At 42.2% G+C, this 23,231-nt stretch overlaps 1 protein-coding gene across 4 annotated transcripts in view; it reads right to left on the bottom strand.

The window, feature by feature from the left end:
• Nucleotides 1-23,231, bottom strand: part of UTRN (utrophin) — a 1,396,454-nt gene that overhangs the window by 947,460 nt on the left and 425,763 nt on the right. For all 4 annotated transcript variants that reach the window (XM_085612275.1, XM_085612279.1, XM_085612276.1 and 1 more), the window contains 4 exons: nt 19,132-19,248; nt 16,890-17,045; nt 7,863-8,033; nt 4,166-4,345 (listed from right to left, as the gene is read on the bottom strand). In XM_085612275.1, the coding sequence (XP_085468401.1) occupies nt 4,166-4,345; nt 7,863-8,033; nt 16,890-17,045; nt 19,132-19,248 (624 nt within the window). The remainder of the gene's footprint in view (nt 1-4,165; nt 4,346-7,862; nt 8,034-16,889; nt 17,046-19,131; nt 19,249-23,231) is intronic.

The raw sequence follows: 23,231 nt of genomic DNA, 5'->3' as shown, positions 1-23,231 counted from the left end.
AGCAACAGAGACATGAAAAACGTAGCGATGGGTGTGTAACTTCCATTTTCCTGCTAGAGGCTTTGTTGTCTGGGGCTCCTCCTCCTCTCTTTTGCGGATAAAAAAGATTTTTTTCAACTTCAACCTTCCTCATATAGGAGACGAAAACACATGAGATACTCAATTCGAATTTATTCACTTATCCTTCCAAAAAAGCTCTTTGTAAGACATAAACAGTGGCAAATAACTGAAAGGTTGACTACTTTTCATGCTTAACCTTCAAAATCTGGAAACGTCTTCCTGAACTTAGTCATGTTGAAGCAGTGGCGTAGCAAGCCCTATGGGCGCCTGTGGTGGTCTCTGCGTATGCGGCCCTGCGGCGGCCGCAGTAAAGACCGAGGAGAGGGGGGATGATGGCAATTATTTTCTGGGTTTGCCACCCTGAGGTGTGAGGGGACCCCCCACCCCAGCTACGCCACTGTGTTAAGAGCACATAAAATAGAATCTCCATCCAAATGCTAAACACCCTCAGGTGCGCCAAATTTAGTCAATGTAGACCTCAAAAACACAGGACAGAGAAGCTAGAAACACCTGAAGAGAAAGACGAAAACTGCAAGAAAAATGAAATGATCTAGTTAACAGTGCTTCGAGCTGACATGTACTTTGTTATGAGAGTAACAAGTTTGAATACAAACAAGGAAAACTTAATCGTCCCTACTTTTGAGATCAATACGCCAGGATTAAAACTCAATGCCAGAATTCGAATTCTTGCCCACTAGAATACTGTGTTTATGTGCTCAGCTCACTGAGACACCCTGCCAGCTATTTACACTTGTTATTTATAAGGCTTCGAAATGTCATTGGTATGATATCAAATGCTATATAAAAATATACGTTTCTGTAGGCATCCACCTCCTCCACCGAAGCTATTTCGCTCCTCGACTAGCCATTGTCCCCTTTTCTGGACGCTCAACCTCACTTTGCATTGTGAAAGAGTCTAGGGCCACAAATAAAATTCACAAAATCACAGTGTTTGTGGCTGCAAAACTGCATTTTTTTTCTTTTAACTAAACCCTTTTTGTAAATCAAAAAAAGCCTTTCCGACTCATTAAGACAGTTTTGGAACCCATCTCGACCGCAATTAGGATGACGTATGAAAGGGGCACCCACACCTAATTGTGAGTTGCAACGGTACGCATTAAAGGTTTCCAACCACAATTACAGATACAAACCCCCTGATCGGTTACGCACACCTTACAGAAGGTGGCAAGCAATTCGCAAATGGGAAGGTGGCCATTTGGGACACCTTCCCTGATGAGAATCCTGTTGGGCGACCTCGTGAGCAGTGGGTCCTGGGGAGCACTGTCTGCTCCTCCAGGACTAGTCCAAGCAGGAAGTTTTTTTTAATTTTTTTTTTTAAATAAATGAAGCACCAGTTCAGTTGAAGAACATGACTTGATTTAAACAAACAAAAAGTTTACCATGTGGTCATTGAAACACAGGTATTATGTTGTGCTGTTCCTTGCAGGCCCCCAGCCCTGTATTTGTTGTCAATCTCAGGGGGCCCACACAGCGACCTGCCTAAGTAAAATTCATTAGGTTGGTCGGTTTGTAACCTGGAGATTTTGTGATGCGACCTCTTAGTACAGAGGTTGCATTGCAAAATTAAAGACTGGTCGGAAAGGTTGGTGCGCAATTTGCAACCAGTCTTCCCATGCATCTGAAGCCTAAATCACTGGTCAAAGAGACCGTTGATCCTATTTACAGGAGAAAAACAAAAAAATGCCAAATTTGCAGTGTGTAAACTTGGCTTGGAAACCAAGCAAACAGGGACCCACAAAAATACAAACACGTTCGGAAAGGAGCAGCTTAAAAATATAGCATGTTACTGAGCTAATGACGAGTCAGTCGCTGTGCAGAAAACAGGGATTGAAATGCAAGAATTTGTTGTGCACGCCGGATGCTGTTTACTCGGTCCCTTTATACAGGTTCAGAAAAACATTTTGAAATAATGCCACTAGGTGGCAGCATTCACAAGTTGTAAATTCAAAAGAAGCACAGTTTCTGAAATATATTTCTACAAGCAGTGGCAAAGCAAGAAGGTCTCGCCTTTTGATTGACTGTCAATTTGGCTTAAGCAATTTTTTTTGATGATGTTCTGCCACACTGGCAAAAGAAAAAATGCTTGTTTTCCAATGTGGAAGAGCATCGGCAAAACAAAAAGATGGATACTGCGGCGTGATGGCGTATTCGCGAGCATGCATCACTACGCATACCCATGTATGCGCCATAATGCCGAAGAATTTTTTAATGTACCTTTATATTACCATTCAAAGACAGCAGACACCAGTCTTGCTGTCATAAATTGAACACAATACGCATGAATTTGCATCTAAGAGAAAGGATTGGTCAGCAGGCAAACTGCAACTGATGGGTAACATAAAACTGGGGGAAAAAAACAAAAAAACACCGGGGGTGTGGAGCAACAGAGGGGATAGGGAACAGAGGCATGCAAAATTGTATCAAAAAGCCCCAAAAAACAGGATGGGAAGAGGCAGTGGAAGCAAGTAAGTAGCTGAGAAAAAAAAAATGGGAAGCAAAATCAGGAATGCCGGGTGGGCAGGGATGTGATGGGAGAAGCAGCGCAAGAGACAGCAAGAAACACAGGCATTCCCAAAGAGTGCTGAAAGAAAAAGAAGTAGTAGTTTCCTGAATATAGACAATGTAAAGATAAAAGTTAACTACTCAAAAGTATGGTAAAGAAGCCATGCTCCAGGGGCGGGGCAAACACAATAAGAGGAATAGAAGCCATGTAATAAGAAACAAGCAAATGAGATTGACAAGAAAGACAACACAATGTAAGAAATGGGCTGACGCAAATCCCAATGTAGGTATTAGAATAGAACAGCATAGATCTTTAGCAATAGCTTGTTGAGATATACACTGAACTACGAAGTGTTCATTATCAAAAGCCAGTACTCCGACATCATTAATGTTGTTTCATAATGGCACACCTATATGACCCTTTCAGGATTCAGAAGATGGGTTGAATGAAGATTTCTAGATAGTGTTTGCTGTCACAAACAGAAGTCGTTTTATTATTTGAGGGGCGCTGTCTGTTTTCATTTTGGCTCTTATTTAAATTTCTACTTATTTGATAAAAGTAGTGTTTACTTAAGTCTGATTGAAACATACTCCAAAAAAGAGTAGGTGTCAACGATTCCTCATGCCTGCTTACTGATACCTGAAGATTGCGTCACATCTACTTTCCGCAGGAAGAAATGTTAAAACTAGGAGTTTGCCCATTTTAAAACAGATTAATTCAAGAGTAATGCCTTAAACCCGAAAACACAGATACCATTTTTTACACAATTTCTACAAATCAATTTGCGAGCCCCAAGAGGAATAGCGTTTGGTACCCAATGAAGGGTAAAAACATGCCAATTTTCCGACCCAGATGTTCCGCTAGTTCTCTTTTAGCTATGAGCAAATGAATGATGCAATTTAAGAGGTGCTATAATATCACATCATTTTCGCCCTTGCCTAGGAATATGTTCCATCTGGGCCTTGCTACAACCCTAGTAAAAGAAATCACTTTGGCAAACCGGACAGACGTGTGTGGGAGGGGGGGGGGGTCGGGTCACTTCTAAATATACCCTCTTTGCTGCTCCAAGCTCAGAAGACAGATACTGACAGAACATGCATGTCCTCAGTATAAAACTTGCAGTCCGGGCCACTGAGCCAGCCATGTGGCCCATCCATAGAAAGAGCACATCTTTGACTATTGCTAATAATCCATATTATTACCACAAAATGGCGGTGAACAAAATGACAGTGCTCTGATGGCATTACTCTTGTTTTTCGGTACACCAGAATAAAAAATACTGGATAAAAGCTTGCACAAAATACGAAAGAAATGATATGTGTCTTGTATGTGTACATCTATATTTGCAACTTTCCTGCGGGCGTATTTTAACTGAACATGACATTACAATACGATTCTGCAATTCTCAATACTAGAACTAACTCTTAATACCTTTCAAATGGCAACAATTACCTAGAGAATAAGATGGAGTGATAAGGCACCAAAACCCGAGCACGTGGAAATTTAGGGGCACATCAACAAAAATATAGGTTAACTAACTCAAGAAACAGCTGCCCAAATCCTTCTCCCAGTTGTACCCACCTCCAGGGTGTAGCACTTCCCGCTGATTCGATTGCAGAGCTGTTGGTATTTCTCCAATACTTCGTCCAGTTCAGGCGTCAAGTCCTGGCCGCCAGAGGGCGCCTTGGCATTTAACATCTTAATGTTGTCTTTCAAAATCTTCACTCGCACCTCCTTCTGCATCACTTCCTCTTTCGCTCTCTGCGTGTACAGAACGACATGTTTCAGGTGAAAAGGGCCTTTTACGGTCAAATATATTCAGCCCAAAACTGCCCCTCATTTAGAGTGTGGCCTGCACCCACTGACCTATACAAGAACAGAGGACTTCAGGACCTACTATAATTATTTACACTTATACTTACAAACACGCACGCACCCTAGTGAAAAAGGTATGTTTAGAGTATTTTACGTTGTATTCTTGAAGTTCACTTTTGCGTACTCTAACGTGACTTTGTAAATTGGCCCTAAAACATTTACAATGCGAATATTCACATACAACTAGAGCATTCAGTACAATTAGAAAGCACAGGGCACCCTTCAACTAATAGCCGGATGAACGTTGTACTCACACAATACTCCTTCCCATACTGATACATGTTTTTGCAAATCAGCACCATAGAGTCCAGTTTACACATGCATCAAAGCAGGTATTGCAGTTTCTTTGTCCACGGCAAAGCTGTCAATGGTGCAGAAGAAGAGGTTGCCCCGGGTGCAGTGCTTAATTTGAGCGGGAGCTTTCCGGTGCTGAGCACCAGCACTTAATTGGTTTCCGATGCTCGGCACCGGCACCTAATTGTCAACACTACACTTAGGGCAGTCTGCCACAAGGTGGCGCTGCTCATGTAATTTAGAGATGAGTTGTATAACAGTTGTTTAGGCAAACAGTATACATTAAAAAATTACTAATATCTGCCACCCCAGCCATTCTTCAGCTTTGGGGACCTGGAATAATCGGAACTGTCGCATTTACATGCAAGAGAGATGGTTACTAGTTGTTTTGGCAGGAATGACGGGGGTGTCGGGTGATGGGTGGTACAAGCTGCAGTGGCTTCCTGGTCAGAGCCCTGGCACTTAATATTTTACAAATTAAGTACTGCCCGGGGGTCCATTAATAAACCGTGGGCTTGTTCAGGTGGTAGTGATTTGGAAATTAATGCCAGTCTAGCTAATGTAATAACTTCTACTCTCCTGTTTAAGAAGTTGCTTTGTAGGTATTTTTGCTCCTAAGCTTCTCTACTTGAAACCAGGACGCAGTCACGAAGAATGCGGGTCACCTGGTCCAAAAGCCACTTCTTTTTGATAGAGTATCACAGGCATCCCTCGCACACATCCTCTTGCATGCAGGCATGAAGCCTCTTGTTCGGGCCGTTGAGGTTTATGATTTGGATGTCTAGATGCAAGCCAAGAATAGTCAAGAGATAGCAACAAAGCTCAGCTAAGATCAGCGGTGTAGCGTGTGGGCCAGCGCCCGGGGCAAGGCAAGTATCCATCCACTTTTATTTAAAAAATTTGCACCCCTAAGAATTTTGCACCCAGGGCAACCACCATGTGGCCCCACCCACGCTATGCCCCTGGCTAAGATGGCTAGCACAAACTTCTCACTGTACTACAAGGCCAGGTGCTGTGGAGTATAGGAACTGAGGCAGGAGTGCTGGCCACCTATGGTCGGTCCCCAGACCTCCTTGTTTATTCACTTTATGGTTTTTCTGCAAATACTGTTCCTGAAGTATATAAAAAGGCATTGATTCATTTCAAGTCCAGAATGAAATCTAGATTTGGGTACAAAGACCTAGTGTGTCTTTGTCGTGGAAATTCGTCCAGGTGTTAACTTGACAAATGTTCACACGGCAAACAGGTTGAAAAGGAGGACAATAGATGGCTTTACCAGTCATAAGTAAGTCTGAAACTGCATCTTACACCCAACTATGGCTTGTAGAACTGGGAAGTGCCTGGTTGGACTGCCTGGAGGCAGTGACACAACTAAGCCTGGGCAAAGCACTACGCTATGCTCGCATAGTTTGCGCTACTTCGCACTACGCAAATTGCACGTAGCACAGTGCAAACACGCTTAGCGTTGCGTAGCGCAGTGGTCATTTTGTGCTTGCCCGCGGTCCTCAACGTCAAGTTGGCGACCGCGAGCATGCTAAATGACATCCCGGCGAGACTTTTTCCTCGTTCGCGACCAGCAACATCAAGTTGGCGATCGCGAGCGTGGAAAATAAACCTCCCGGCGAGATTCTCAACGCGGGGAGGTCAGGTTTCTCATTGCGAGTGGTCGCCTATGCTCGCGATGAGAAACTACCAGTCCGCGTTGAGAAAGCTGCCGCTCGAGTAAAAATCTTCTCGAGCGGGAGAAAACTACAGCTCACACTGTGCAAGATGCCCATTTCAATGATTGCACAGTGCCGGATGCTTGTCCGCACTGTGCAATCATTGAAAACGGCATCTTGCACAGTGCGAACGGGGTACTATGCAGTTCGCGAAGTGCTACGCGTAGCTCGCGTAGTGCGAAGTGCACTTTGTGTAGCTATGCGCAGCGCTACTTCGCGAACTACGCCCAGGGTTAAACACAACTAGTAGCAACCATGCTTCCCCAATGAAGTTTTACCAACCGCAATTCTAGACCACACCACAATAAGGAGTGGAGCGTCTTCTCTTTCAACTAACAGGTGTTTCAAGAGGTGATGCTTTGTAATTTTGTTATTTGCCGAAGAATCTCAACCTGTACTGAACAAATCATAGACGTGCACTGGATTACACCAACTCTAGCTCCTAACTAGCTTCACTAGAAGTTGTCAGCCCGCCAAACCACTGCAGCTACACTGATTTTTAGTACTAAGGAAAGAGAACACATCCCTTCAGAACATCTGAATAATTCACTGGGTCCCAATGTCAAGACGTCAGAATTAAGGGGCTCAATGGATCTCACAGGACTGATTTCACAGCTAGGGCTAGTCTTTCTTTAAATGGCCTTGCTCAAACGCTAAGATCAGTAATGGCGGATCTTCTCTCAGTTCCAAGAGGCAGAAGGCTGCTTACCAAATGCTCAATACTAAAACAGCATTGCTGCCTCCATATCCATTTACCTGCCTCCATAACCATATACCTACAATTCTGAAAACTTCCTAAAAGGGAAATCATTCACAGGAAGTACAAACAGGAACTATGTGCTCCATCACCAGGCTCCATTTTCCTGCTAATAAAAATGTCACTGTACATTATTTTCTGCTCCCACGCAGTTAAGCAGCTGCATGAAGCAAAGCGGTCACATTTAACAGTGGTCTGTTCCCTGGATATTTGTAATTTTATAACACGTGTAATATTTTATTCTCCTGTGAATCATTTTGTGCAGGTGCAGATGTCATGGGTATTCTATATGCGCTCACCCAAAAAATTAACTAAAGAAGCAATACATCATTTTAGAAGTGTTTGTTGTACTTTCCCATCTTCAAGGAACTGCCCTGTCCAATGATATCATAAGGAAAAGAGAGTGAAGTTAGCAGCCAGCGGAGCAGACAAACCATAACACAGGACTTTCATTCTGCTCCCACCATAGAGTAATCTACTCTGTGCATTCACATCACAGAAAACTATATCATTCTCTAATCACTATTTTAATTTAATGCTTTAAACAGACAGGAGAAAAATATGTAGAATGATTTTCAATCCAGTTGAGTGTAAACAAATCAGATGTACTCTACAAACAAATATGTCTTACTCTCATCTCTTCCACTGCACTCTCCAGTTCTTCTGGAGACTTGTACTCAAAGTCCTTTTCCAGATAGTCCTCCTCGGCCTGTGTCATCCACTCTTGCATCTCCGACAGGTCCTTCTTCAAGTTGCAAGTTCTTTCTTGACTTTCGGCCAACGTGCTCTTCTCTTGCAGCATCTAGGAAGAGACAGCACACTTGTTGTTGGCATTCAAAGCACTGAGATTTCAATCAAGAGTTTTCAACAAAATGTTATGAGAAATTAATTAACCGCATTTGCCTGTATAACTATGCACACTTGTGCTTCTAAAGTTTGTGACCAGAATTAGCAGGTGTATAGTCAATAAATGGGGACTATGCTTTGGTCCAGGCAGCATGCCAGTTATAGCTCCCGGGCATGTGTAGTGGGCAGATAATGCAGCACAATGATGGTACAAAACACAATTTAATAATGAATGCTAAAGTTGATATCAATTGATTATTGTTCGAAAACAGTTTGAAGCCCCACGAGACTGAGTACATGAGGGAGACCACCTACTCCATTTCTGCAGTTCCACTATATAGTTAGAAATAGAAATCTATAAACATAAAAACAAAGGTCTGACGTAGGACCAGCAGTATTGATGAAATGTGCTAGTGCGCATTCAATTTAGTAATAGGGGAGGATATGTTGAAACACATCAATGATCTTATTTCGCGTTCCAAAGAACTCATCAATTTCCATCGTGCCTCACTGCCTATGAGGGCAGGCGCCATTCAAATCAACAGAACTCGACTGCATGAAAGAGGGGACTGACAACATTACAAACTTTAAGCTGCTTTTTACTTACTGCAACCTCCACTTGAATTAAACACATTTTTTAACGCTAGCTAATATCATTTCCGAGAAGCAAGAACCCTGATACATTTTCAAAAGGGGGAAATGAGGCTGTACTTTTCCAGAAGGAGCCTTATTTGTTGAGAACCGAACAAACGCGATTCTGTCTAATTGCGAACAAAGTTTTCAGAAAATGACTTGATGTGTCCATTCATACTTACATCAGACGTTGAGGCAGCACGTAAAACTATGACCTCAGTATGCCTCTCCATGCAATTTAACCTGCATGTGCACATTCAAACTTTAACTGATCATGGAAAGAGGCATACCACCATAAATATCTTGCAGTACACTCTATTGTCGCACTGTGGTCATAAACTTGCATACTCAATTAAAGGCCACAATGGCAGATGAGAGGAACAAGGAGCGTGATGTAAAGAGACGAATGAGAAAACCTAAATTCACTAATATATATAGGTGATCAAGACCGCTGAGTCGGTCGAAACGCATTATGGTGGACAAAGGTTGAATAAATCAAGAAATTGAAAACTATCAGTGGTGTCTGCTTCAGTCATGTGGAGAAACCCATGATTGCAAACAGGAAAAAAAAAAAAAAATATATATATATATATATATATATATATATATATATATATATATATATATATATATATATATATATATATCCGGCTCAACTTTCCGTCACGCCCCTTCACTCGCGGTCGGGTGCTTTCTCTGCGGCGACGGACACCGCACTCAGTCAACGCTCCGGGTACACAAGCACCAGCACTCACGGGAACAGTTATCCAATTATTCTTTATTGGAACAGCTCACAGCAAAACGCGTTTCAGCTATCGCCTTCGTCAATTGCTAGAGGCAACAACTTTGGAGTGGACATAAATACTCCCTTTGCATAGACAACAACATAGGACTTGCTTCAGTCCACCTTGGCGGCCATCACTGAACATGCAAGTACAAATACATTTCTTTGTTGCGATACAGTTCAGCCCTGAATCACACCCTGGATGGGTTTGAAATCCCCATTGGCGGCCATTACTGAACATAAATATAGTTCTCTTTCATGATAATACTGCCCTGAATGGGCCATTCACAAAATCACACCCTGAACGGGTACTTTTTCTGTCATATGTTGAAAAAACAATTCAAAATAATTAAAATTATATGCAACATAATTAAAATCAATATATAGATACTTTTAAACTACAGGTGTACAGCCAACTCCTCCCCACTATTCAAACCAAGTGGCATTTTGGTCTGAACATCAATGATATACCTTGATTCAAGTTTCCTTAATTGTAGCTGCCTGTCGCCCCCTCTAACATTTAATGGAACATGATCCAGGCAGAAAAAACTCAATAGATCCCTATTGCTCTGGTGAAAAGATTCAAAGTGCCTCGCCACCGGATATGACACATCTTTGTTCTGAATCGCCCTCATATGTTCCAAGATGCGAACCTTAGTTGGGTGAATGGTGCTCCCTATGTAATATAAACCACAGGGGCAAACCAGGCAGTACACTGTAAAACTGGTATTACAATTCATCAGTTTATTAATCTTTCTGGGAGATTTAAGACCTGGGACTTTGTAGTGTGTTGTTTTCTTGCTATTCTTACAGGCCCTGCACTTTAGGCACGGATAAAAACCAGTTATTTTCCCAAATGGTGGTGCTACCCTTTCTTTATTGCAGTGGCTTTGTACTAGGTCATCTCTTAATGTTCTGGCTCTCCTGAATGTTAACGGTGGTGCTTTTGGTATATCTTTTCCTAAGACTGAATCCGTTTTTAGGATGTGCCAATTCTTTCTCAGTATGTTTCTGATGACCTGAGCATCCTCAGAATAATCTATGATAATCCTGAATTTGTTGTCAATCTTACTTGCTGGTCTAGTAATGTGATCCTCAGTTTCAATCAAATCAAGTCTGGATTTTGTTTCTGCCTTCCTCATAGCTTCATTAAGGATGTCCTGATGATACCCTCTTAACTTGAACCTATTCATGCTTTCTCTTGCTGCTACTTGATAGTCACTATCTAGGGAGCAATTCCGTTTGATTCTAAGAAGTTCACCATAGGGTATGCTACTTATGGTCTTCTCAAAATGGCAACTCCGAGCATGCAATACGGAATTCCCTGCGGTCGGCTTTCTATGCAGGCGAGTGCACAGTCTACCTTCCACAGGGAACACCTCTAAGTCCAAGTAGTTCACATGTTTGTTACTAATATCCCCTGTGAACCTGAGGTTAAGGTCATTGGTGTTTAGTACTTCCACGTAATTATTTGCCATTTGCTCAGTTCCATTAAAAACAATGAACAAATCGTCAATGTATCTAGTCCAACAAATGACTCTATGAGTCCAACATGCATTGGTCTCCGCCCAGGCCACCTGCTCCTCCCACCAGCCCACGAACAGGTTCGCGTAGCTGGGGGCGAAGCAGGTTCCCATCGCGGTACCGCGTATCTGTTTAAACAAGACATCCTGAAACAAAAAGATGTTATTATGCAGGCAAAATGTCACAAACTCAATTATCATTTCATTATGTTCTGCCAAATTAATTGGCCGATCATTCAAAAAGTGTTGAACCGCCTGCATTCCTTGATTATGATTGATACTCGTATATAGACTAGATATGTCTAGAGTCATCATTACATAGTCATTCTCCCAGTGGATGTTTTCTACTCGTTTTAAAAAGTCCTTGGTATCCTTGATGTAGGAGGTGAGTTTGGTGACTGGTTCAGACAAAAAGAAATCCACATATTGGGACATGTGCTCAGTTAGACTTCCCAAAGAGGAAACAATTGGGCGTCCGGGGGGGTTTGTAGAGTCTTTATGTAACTTTGGTAAGTGGTAAAATGTTGGAATTTTAGGATATCTGCACTCCAAAAAACCATATTCCTCTTTGGATAGCATCCCCTTATGGTACCACCTATTGAGAAGATTTCTGTAAGTTGTTACGCTACTTTCAAATTCTTTGCGTGTTATCTTCTTGTAACTAGATGTATCATTTAGTTGGTTCAGTGCTTCTTTTTGATAATAATCAAAGGTCATCAAGACAACATTCCCCCCTTTGTCAGACGGTTTGCAGATGATTGATTTGTCATTCTGTAAACTTTTGATTGCCTGTTTTTGTTCTGCAGTAATGTTGCCCCTCCTTCTGTTATTCATGTTGCTTCCTCTGAGTTTGATTAGATCCTGAGTCACTGCCTCAGTGAAAATATCTATGGAATCAGCCGGCATCACCGGCACAAATTTGGACGTTGGTCTGAATGGGCTGCCTGGATTTATTTGAGTGATCTCAGATTGATCCACACTTTTCTTTGCAATCAGTTGTCTAGGATCGCCCTCATGTTGCAAATCTTCCATGACTGCCAACGTTTCCAGATCACCGGCTGTGAGATTTTCAATTTCACTGATAGATGTTATTTCTTTCTGTTTTGTAGATTTTTTGCCCTGAAAATATTTTGCGAGTTTCATTTTTCGCGCAAATCGGAACAGATCAATTTTATTTTGCGTGTATTCAGATCTCCTTGAGGGGCAGAAACTCAATCCATATTTGAGAACTTTTAGTTCCGCCTCCGTTAGTATTCTTGGTGTCAAGTTTACCACCGTGAGAGACTCTGATGTTACCGTCTCGCCCCTCTCCTGCTCCGGGTGATCCGAGGCGATGCGGTGCTGCTGCTTTCTCCAGCCGCCCCTCCTTGTTCTACGTCTGCTTTTTTCCTTTGTGGCATTGGTTTGCCTCTTCCACCTCGGCTCCATGTTTCCCGGATAATGCGAAATTCCTCGTGAAAAGGTGTCGCCGCTGCTGCCTCAGCACGTCTTGCTTCTCTTTCATCACTACTCAACTCGGCATCAGTGACATCTGACTCTGATTCTTATATATATAAGAAGTTATCAAGCGCAAACCAATGCTTCCCCCTCAGCCTCTGAGCTAAGCTCAGCCATGGAGAGCGGATCCGAGTCAGACAATGTGGGAACGAGATCTGAGGCAAGTAACATCAAATTAACCTTGGGGGAAGAGTTAGAGATTTTAAAACGAAGCAGGAGAGAAACATTGAGGCCACGCACACAGGTACCCGTAAAAACAGGGCAACCCAACGAAGAAGGGAGTGTAGGAAAGCAAGGAGAAAACGTCAGAAGGCGGGGGAGAGGCAGGGCTCGCCGATAACGGGCCAGGCACCAGGCTATTTGAATATAGACCCCTCCACCATAGAGAATAAGAACACTATCGTCAACCTTGCTGGCATCGATCTCTCCACTGCAGAACGTCAACTTCTTTCATTGGGTCTCTCTTACTGTCCAGAATCCAACTTTAATTATACTCAAACTCGTGCAGACATTTACAAATTTATACGTAAGCTCAAACTGCAAAAATATCATCATCAGCGTAATACTAAGGAAAAGCTAGAACAAACTGAAGGGTCAGCCCAAACCTCTGAAATGTATGGACTTCGGGGATCTGACTATGAGCTACTAAATGATATGCGCAGTTTGGAAAGAGGGGATGTAAATATGAGTAACCTGTCCCAAGGTGCAGAAATGTCGAACACTATGCAAGCATCCCAGATCCCGGGCACGGATATTAAACCAAGGACACCGTTTAAACCAAAATCTAAATTTGTACCGATGATGGCGAGAGACTCTATAGATGTCTTTAATGAACAGATTGTGGCGCAAATTAAAAGACTCAACATTGCTACTAATGAGGCCAACAAAAAGAAATTTACTAATCATGAGAGAAAATATTGGCAACTCATTAAAAAATTAAGAGAAAATCATGAAATCATCATACGTAATTCGGACAAAGGAGGTAATTTGGTGTTGTGGCCGTTAAAAGAATATTTGGAAGAAGCACACAGTCAATTGAACAACATTGAGTGCTACAAAAGAGTCACACATGCAAAATACAGGGACACACAAGAAACACTATTTACTCAACTTGTAGCATGGAGGAGTACGAGTTTACTCAGTTGGGATGAATTTAAATACCTTAAAAAGGAGAATGCCACTATTCCAGTGATTTATTTCATACCTAAACTACACAAAGACATGAATAAACCACCAGGTCGTCCCATAATTGCAGCGTGTGACGGTATATTGGAGAATTTGTCTAGATACATTGACTTTTTTCTGCAAGATTTTGTAAAAGGGTTGAAATCATTTGTACAAGATACAAGCGACTTCTTAAGGAAAGTGCAGAACATTGTGTGGAAAACCTCCTATTTAATGATAGCACTTGATGTATCTGCGCTATATACTTGCATTAGAAATAATGATGGTATGAAGGCTGTAGAATATTTTTTGATGAATAGACCAATTGATTTTCTTCACCACAACAAAATGCTTCTTAAAATGCTCTTATTCTGTCTAGAGAATAACCTGTTTCTGTTCAATGGTATTATGTATCAGCAGATACAGGGCGTTGCTATGGGGGCCAGCTTCTCTCCCAGCTATGCCTGTTTATTTATGGGATGGTGGGAGGAGCTGGTCCTCATGCAACAGCATGAACAGATTTTAAATAAGAGAGTAGTCTCCTGGCTCCGCTATATTGATGATCTTTTTATAGTATGGGACGGTGATGTTGATAGCGCCACAGCTTTCATTTCAATGATAAATGACAACTCACTAAATTTGAATTTTACTTCAAACATTAGCAAAGAAAAAGTCACATTCCTTGATGTAGAGATCCAGATAATCAATAATTGGTTATCCACTACCCTCTACAGGAAACCAACGGCAGGAAATACATTACTGCATGCCTCTAGCGCACACCCTCCCCACCTGATTAAGAGCATCCCCTATGGGGAGATGATCCACATCAGACGTATTTGCAGTGAGGAGGAAGAATGCAACATAAAGCAGAGGGAAAGCCGAATTAGGTTCCTCAACAGGGGTTACAGCTCAGAAATTATTGAGTCTGCCATTATTAAATCTAAGTCTCTGGCCAGACATGATTTGTTGAAACAGAAAGATATTTCAGCGAGCCAAGAGAGAGAAGTGGAACCCATTCGGTTGATTTTAGGATTCTCTCGTCAGGAAAAACAAATCAGGAATATTGTGAGAAAAAGCTGGCCCATTGTAAAAGATGACCCCATTATTGGAGAGCTATTATCTGATAGTCCCTCAGTCACTTTTAGGAAGACTAACAGTATGGGTATGGCTTTGGTCAGAAGCAACTTGGAGATGGGTAAACAAGGCTCATGGTTGACAATGAGAAAGGGATTCTTTAAGTGCACATCATGTAAGGCATGTAAACATGCAATTAATACTAAAACTTACATTACAGCCTTTGGATCCAAATCATGTGATATTCGGCATTTTCTCACATGCAAGACAGAGTATGCTGTCTACGTGCTTACCTGCAGCTGTAATTTGAGATATGTAGGAAGCACAAGGTTGCCAGTGCATAAAAGAATCCTTCAGCATTTACGAGCAATCCGTAACAACGACGAGAACTACCCAGTTGCAAGACACTTTATGAGCACTCACAATAGTGACGCTAAATATTTGAATTATTTTGTAATTGGTACAGTTATCCCACAAAAGAGAGGAGGAGATAGGGAATCCAAATTGAGGAGGTTGGAAACAACATACATCCTCCAGTTGGATTCTAAACACCCCTTGGGATTAAACAATAGTGAGGATTTATATACGTTTTTGTAATAATAACATGCTTGCTAAAACATAAACAAAACCAAATCTATAGATGTCTAGTAACTTGAATATAGCATAACGCATAAACACAAGACTTTCTTTTTTCTTTTTTATTGTTTTGATCCCCTTAATAGGATGTACATATCTGATCTTCACCATTAAAAAAGTTTTAGGGAATGATATTTTAAGGCAAAAAATTTTAGGATGATATTTATATATTTATATGTATATTTATAAGATTTTAGGATTGATTTTAGGAATTGTGAATAGAAACGCCCGAAAGGCGTAATGGCGGATAACAGCTAAAATAAATTAACCACAAGAACTATTGGGTCTGCGCTCGTTTGTTTTGCGAAAGGAAAAGTGAAGGCGAGTTATTGCAGATATATATATATATATATATATATATATATATATTCCAAAGCTCCGTTGCTCCTCCTCTTTGCAAAGAAAATGGAACGGACCACAGAGATGTGCCTCATTTATTTTATAAATTTTATTAGGGTGCAAGTCTCACCACGACGCGTTTCAGCCCATCACAGGCCTTGATCACATGACCATATATATATATATATATATATATTTTCAACCACAAGAATCCTGTCTGCCAATCCACGGCAGAACCACCAGGCACGGACCGCAGCCAAACTCAAAAGAAGACTTAAAACGTGATGTTGTGGAAAAAGCAGGGTAATTAAATCTAAAATTATCCATAGGAATACACAGGCATAGTGCCTGCCATGACGCATTTCAGTCGACACAGAGAGCTTTATCACATGATACGCTTCATTTCCGGGGAACTGTTTAAAATATATATATAATTTTTTGAGTTACACAAAAATGCTTGTACTGAAGAGGACTGCACCAACGATAAGAGCAGTATGGTTCCCCACTCATCAGCTCCACGCAGCAATGTTTATGTGCGCACTGTCAGTTCAATATAACTTCGGATATATCTGGACAAGGTGCTGGTGGCACTGCTACAAAATCATAAGACATCTGGCAGAACTCTTGCTGAAGTATAATAAATCTCTATAGGTTAAACCAATTCGTAGAGTTAGTCTTCAGCCCTCTATAAAGCTATAATGTTATTGATTAATTCAATGAAATAGTGATGAATTCAGCTATAGAAGAAGTCGCTGCGCAGACCTGTTTGTCATTAAACTGAACTATTTGCAAGTAGGTCCTTAAGCATTAAACCATTTATTGCCTCCCAAGGATTCCTAGCTTGCTTAATCGTCTCCTATTGAGAACTTCGTTCATCACATCACTTGAAGTAGACCACAGCCATTGATATACAGTGACTCGATTCAATGGTTCCCAAACAAAAAATAAACAGCCCAGATTCCATTACAAGATCCATTATTAAATCAAGATAGCACGCCTTTCATCATTTTATACACTACAATGAACAAGTGTGTCAAATAAAAATAGGGAAATATGCCACGGAGGCAACTAATTTAATGGACCATTATTACCACGCGTTATTACATTACCACACTTGCCTTACACATGAAGATAATGTAAATAAAAGAATCTCACCACTCACCTGCATACTCAGACCCTCCCACCGTTTCTGCAGATCGTTGAGCCTCGGCTGCACCCACTTGTGCACAGTTGTGAGGGGCTGGCTCCGCAGCGTGGCCGCAACCTCTTTCAGAGCCTTCAGAGACGACTCCACATCTTCCATTTCATTCACAAGTTTCTGTTGATACAGTGTGGTGAGAAAGCGCATGATCAACTGTATCTCATCGCATTAAAATAAAGCAATTGTAGGGAGATCGCCTACAGAGAAGGACCCAGTGGTTAATTTGAGAAAAAATAAATGCCGGAGCTCTCGCCAGGAGGCAGCTTTCACGAGACCCTTGCTCCTATTAGTGCCGCCTATAACGGAACTAACCAAAACCCTACAAGTGGGGCAGCTTTCACGAGACCCTTGCTCCTATTAGTGCCGCCTATAACGGAACTAACCAAAACCCTACAAGTGGGGAGAGGATATGGCATAATGGCCAGAGCTGCCAACTTCGGAGCTGAGTAACAGGGTTTGAGTCTCCGCGTAAACTCAACATCCTGGGATTCTAGGGAAATCACTTAATCTCCCCGGGCATACAAAAGATGAAAAAATGAATGTGTCTTTAACTGGTACTCATGAAAAGCGCACCTTTGGGTCGAGCTCGCTTTATAAGCGCCGGTGTTGACGATTAAGTGTCGGTGCTGAGCACCAGAAACCACCGACTCAAATTAAGCACCGAAGGACCAAATTTATATCCTATTAGGACTGTCACTTATCTATAATTTTGCAGGTGTTCCTGGTTCAGAGCATGCTAAGATCTGGAGTTTAAATACACATTAGTCCATGAAAAATACACTGCAAGCCATTCTTCCCTACCATATGAACAATCGGTGTTAAGACGGTGGCCCCGAAATAACTCTCTTCGTTCATTCTTTAGCAAGGCCCACATCCCTATTGGATAGGCCTACATCATTTCTAGGACAATCCACCTCTCAAAAAGTCAGATTCCACTGCCGTATCATGAATTGCTGCTAGAACTGTGAATTAAAAGCAAACAAAAAAGTGATGGGTGGAATGCTTGAATTAATTTTAGCTACTGGTAATTAGGCAGGCCTCGTCCCAGTCCATCATTATTATGCCCAAAATGCCACTCATATTAGAATATGCAAAACGGCCTTGGTCCTGCCCCAACTGGAACAGTCCAGCCCGAATTACCAAGCCAGGTCCTTTTTGAACTAGAGCACAAGCAACCCTATACCGGTTTGGATGTGTTTCAGTGTATTTGGGGCTCTAGAGTTGGGTGCAGCTTGGTTTCAGAGGTACAGTAAGTACAGGGACCACATCTGAGCACACCCGTCACACTTTAAGCGTCGCATTGAAGTAAACAAAGTGATGGGTGGAGTGCTTGAATTAATCCCAGCAACTTTTAAATACTCAGGCAAATGTGAAGTCAACCAATGCTAAGGGCCATCGTAGAATCAGAAATTAGTCCTACTCCTCACATACCTGGCCACTAGATGCTCCGGGACTGTTCTAGCTCTTTTATGTATTTAAGAATTTGTCTTGTGTTCTGAGAGAACACTTGGATGTTTAACCTCTTGACTCTACTTTTCTTCTCCAACCATACGCCTTTCTTGCCCCATCCTGTAAGCCCCCTCAAACTTTCAGTTGTTAAGTGTTACTTAATGGGCGCCAAACAAAAAAAAAACAGCTCTGGTTCCATTACAATCCTCATCGCTTTTTTTGTGTGGGTTTTAACAAAGGTGAAAACCAACAGAATCGACAGATTTTAGTATCAACTTCTATAACGCAAGGCGTAAATAGTTTTGGGTACTCGGTGTGACCCACTCTCCCCGTAGTTTATTATTGTCCATACATCAAAGTCCGCAAATTAGGAATTAGACCTATATACATCTCTCCTGTGTATCTCATCTTTATCATAATCTGTAAAACTCACTGGTCCTTGGTAGTATTAACTTGCGCTCCATAACCGTAATATATAGCAAACTAAACCTGTCCATCCTTTCTATTTCTTCAGGTCCTTCAGCCCAATAAATTCTAAAATATCTAGATATATTTTAAATGAGCAAAGTAATTAGACAAGGCACTAAAGCACACATAAAAGCGTATTGAGATTTTCAAGAAACAGAAGCAATATAAAGTTACCATGCAAAGTAGTGTTAATAAGTAAGTGTGCAAACTGCTCAATGGTAAATGGAGTAAAAGATTCAGGACATTGCAACTTCTTGTCGCAGGTAACCACATTCAGAATAAATACCGTGCACTTGTCCAGTTTTGGTGGAAGGCCTTCTGATTCCCCAGAGGATACGTCCTGCTCTTTTGTTACAAAGTTGTGTGCATCATCCAACCATCTTTGAGCGACTCTGCAGTCAGCCTAACCCAAACACAGACATTAAAAGTATTAATTGTGTGAGAAGTGCCATCCTACAGGAATAGATACTTACAACTCAATGCAGGAGAGCCACAGCCTCCACTCACTCGGGCAGGAATCATGCCAGACTGGAATATATCCACTGGCAATGGAAATTAATTCTGTATGTAGGGAAATATATCTCATGTTGCAGTAGTAAAAATCTGGCAAGTATCTGGTCCTCATGGACAATTGCTGAAAAACAATGGCTTAGTGCATCCCTCTGGCATGCTACTAAACAGGAAGGATAAACTTGGCAAAGACAACTAACTTGTTTGATGTTGTGTAACTGTTTGGCCCAGGCAAAAAAAATGGATAACAAATATCTGAAGGATGGGCAAACTGTGTCTCAAAAAAAAAAATAACAATATTTTAGGTAAAATAAAAAACGGTGTTTATTGTTTTCCACAATCGAGCCAAATAAAAGTTACACTATGACATAAATAACAGTCCACCTGTATGAGCTCAATAGAATTCATTGGGTTGTTTCATTGTATAATAAAGGATGCAAATAACTCATCCCTGGTCATCTCTAATGTGAAAAAAATCCCAAACAACCAAACTGGATCTCCCAAACTACTATCTTGCAAATTAAATGTTGTTCCATTTGTCGAGCAATCGCAAAGATACCAAAAGACCAAACAAATTGCCTTTAACAGTGCCCGCTGCAACGCCTTGCAGGACCAAAAAAAAAAAGAAACAATAAATATCTGACAGTTTGACTTGTAAAAGGTCTGTCTTGCAGGCACACCACCAGGCCACAAATTTGTCTCCGCGTCAGGCATAAACTGATTTAAAAGTTGGACGCCCGGGCAGCAAGCGCAACATCCACATTCTAAGGTGGTAGATGAAAAACAGTAAACTACCACTGGTCAATTTCCACACATGTACATTGCACAGTTTCAGGTGCAGAACCCTGCCCTGCTGCTGAAACAGAAGATCCTCTCGAAGTGGCAGCCTGATCGGGGGACAGACACCCACGCCAGAAGTTCTGGGTAACATTGCTCTCCTGGTCCAATCCAAAGCCACTAGGAAGACTTGTGTCCGGTCTTTCTTCAGAAACATGGGGCAGGAGATGCAGAGGTGGGAAGGTGCCCAGCAGTCCCAAGCTCCGTTCAAGCTGGAATGACTCTTCGAGTGAACCTTTTCAAGAGAACTACAATGCACAAATGTTTGCTAATTGTGGATTCTCGACGGTACTGAAAACTTTTAGCTAGCGATCCCCCGATTGTTGGAAGAAGCTCTGTGCCACCTCAAGACACAGACTGCATTAGTGATCTGCCTGGCGCCACCAGCTAAGCTCATCTGCGCTGGCATTCAAGGATCACACCAGGTGGTTCACGATGAGGCATATGCCCTGACACTCCAGCCAAGTCAGGAGGTGCAGGAAACCCATTCCACCCCTCTTCTCGCACTACCACAAGGCAGTGGTGTTGTGGCAACGTATTCCAGCCTCTCCTTGATGGATGCAAGAAAGGCTTTCAGGGCCAGACAAATGTTCTGCAACTTCAACAGACTGATATGGAGTCAGGTTCCTGCAGAAGACCAGAGTCCTCTGATCTCTACCTCCCACAGATGACCTCCCCAATCTAGCAGTGACACATCCATCACCACGGTCAGCTCTAGGTGGGGAAGGGAGAGGGGCATGCCATTTGTCCAACTGCGGTCAAGCAGGAACCACCGCAGATCAGATGAAGTCACCGGGGCAAACAGAACCTGGGAAAGTGTGACCATTCTAAATTTGTCCTTTGATAGGAAGGCATTCAGAGGACAATGATCTAAGATAGGCCGAAACCCCCCAAACGTCTTTGCCATAATGAAATAGCGGAAGTAAGAACCTGTCCCGAAGTCTGCAACCCTCTTGGTGGGTATCTTTCAAGAGTAAAGCTCGCATCTCTTTCATTAGTATGGACAGGTGCTCTTCTAAGAGCCGCTTTGCTGTGGGAGTAAGATGCAGCAGGGCAAAAAGAAATGGCAGGGCATAGCCATGCTGAACAATTTGAAGGACCCATCTGTCAGATATGATGATTCACCACCCTAGAAGAAAGTGCTGGTTTCTGCCTCTGACAGAGTAGGTGTGTGCCACTATTGGCAAGCTAAAGCATCTTGGATGCTGTTGCTGTTGGGAAGGTGGACAGGGAGGACTGACACTCTTGGTAACCTGTCCACTGCCTGCCAGATACATGTCCCTGGTGATGGAATGACTGAGTTGACTGCAGAGAGGGTTGAAAAAACCGATGTTGCATGCATGCCAACCCCCTTGAGGAGCCTCAAGATTTCCTAAAGTAGTGAGTAAATTAGTTGGCATGGGTCGAAAGGCTCAGAGAGTCTGTGCTTTGGCCCTACTCCTTAAAGTATCCAAAGGCAGAATCAACTTTTTCACCCAACAGACATAAGCCATCGAAAGGTATCGTCCACAGCTACTGAAAGGCATTTACATAATGAAGGCCTCTACGTCGCATGAGAAACCTATGGATCGCATCTACACTTCGGGATGAAGCACCATATTAGTGCCACCCACTTGCCCCAGAGTATCAGTAGAAGGCCAGCATGAATCCAATTATTTTGCATCATCTTGACCATCTTGAATAGTCTAAGCCAAGGAGGCCATAGGTTTTTCCAGGACCAAAGGCAAGACCTCACTAGCAATGTCACAGAGGGTGTGCATATACTTGCCTAATAAACAATATACCAAGAGCATTAGCTAAACTCAATGCTAGATTAGCTGAAGAGAACATTTGTTTTCCAAATGCCTCAGTCCTCTTCGTCTCCTTCTGGGGGGGGGGGGGGGGGGGGGGGGGCTCGAGGGAGGGTTGTAGGTAACTAATTGGTGTTTAACTTGCTTGCGCAAGCTAGGACTACCAAACTCTCTGCAGTAGAATGCTATGTAACAAAATCAGGGTCACCAGGCTGACAACCTTCCTACTCACCAGCAGGAAAGAACAGGTCTTGAACCAAGTGACCATTAAGGTGAGAGTAAGTGCTTCATTGAATGGAAGGAAGAGCTCAGATGTAGCTTGCTCAGGTTGCAAAACACCAGTAAGGACATTTTTCTGGTCTTCAACTGAAGGAAGTTTTAGGTCCAGAACCTCAGCTACTTGTTAAATTATCACAGCAAAGGAAGAACTCTCTTCCGCTGACGGCTTAGAAGGCGAAGCAAACCCTGTATCAGTCATCATTCATAAAGGGAGAATCAATCATCCCTATAGCGACCTTTATCATTTCTGGGTTGTGACAAGCGCTTGTCAAAGACAGAGCCAAAAAGACAATGGAGCCTCTGAGCATACCATAGAAGTGTATATCGGAGGAAAGGTGTTCAACATGGGTGCAGAAGCTACTAGATGCGTAGCAAACTTTCAGGCTAACCACTGGCTATGAATACAGGTTCCATATAGATTTGCAGTATGTACAATGAAGAGATCAAGAAAATCTGCAAGTATTTGGCTCTCCTGGACCTTTGTTTGGCACCCTGGTTAACACAGAAAAGTATTAAAATGGCATAGAAATCACAGTGGTACTGAGATAGGCAGACGTCTGTAGTAGAAATCAATTTAAAATGTTCATTTTCATAAGACAGACAACCACTAATCTCTAGATTATTAGAAATATAACTTTATGTTACAGAAAAGTGTTATGTTTCAGAGACTGCCAAGATTTCTATAAAGGTGCTAAGAGATCACGCAATGTGCGAGGCGTTCATACTGCAACTGCCACGGTCAGGCACTTACTAAATATGAGTCACAGGGTCAATATCTTTTATTTATTTCTGAATCATTATTCATGCCAGGATCTCATGTACATAATTGGGCAGTTTCATACATTCTGCCCATTGTGGGCTTACCCCAGGTCAGCGTACCCCACACTACTTCTACTGTCTTCCAGAATCACAGCCATTAATGACAAATGTCTGTCATCTGTGCTTAAGGCACAGTGTGCTCACAAGTGTT

The sequence above is a fragment of the Triturus cristatus genome, chromosome 6 (genome assembly GCF_964204655.1).
Source record: "Triturus cristatus chromosome 6, aTriCri1.1, whole genome shotgun sequence".
NCBI lineage: Eukaryota > Metazoa > Chordata > Amphibia > Caudata > Salamandridae > Triturus > Triturus cristatus.
The sequence above is the reverse complement of the archived record's forward strand: the minus strand, read 5'-3'. Positions and strand labels throughout refer to the sequence as shown.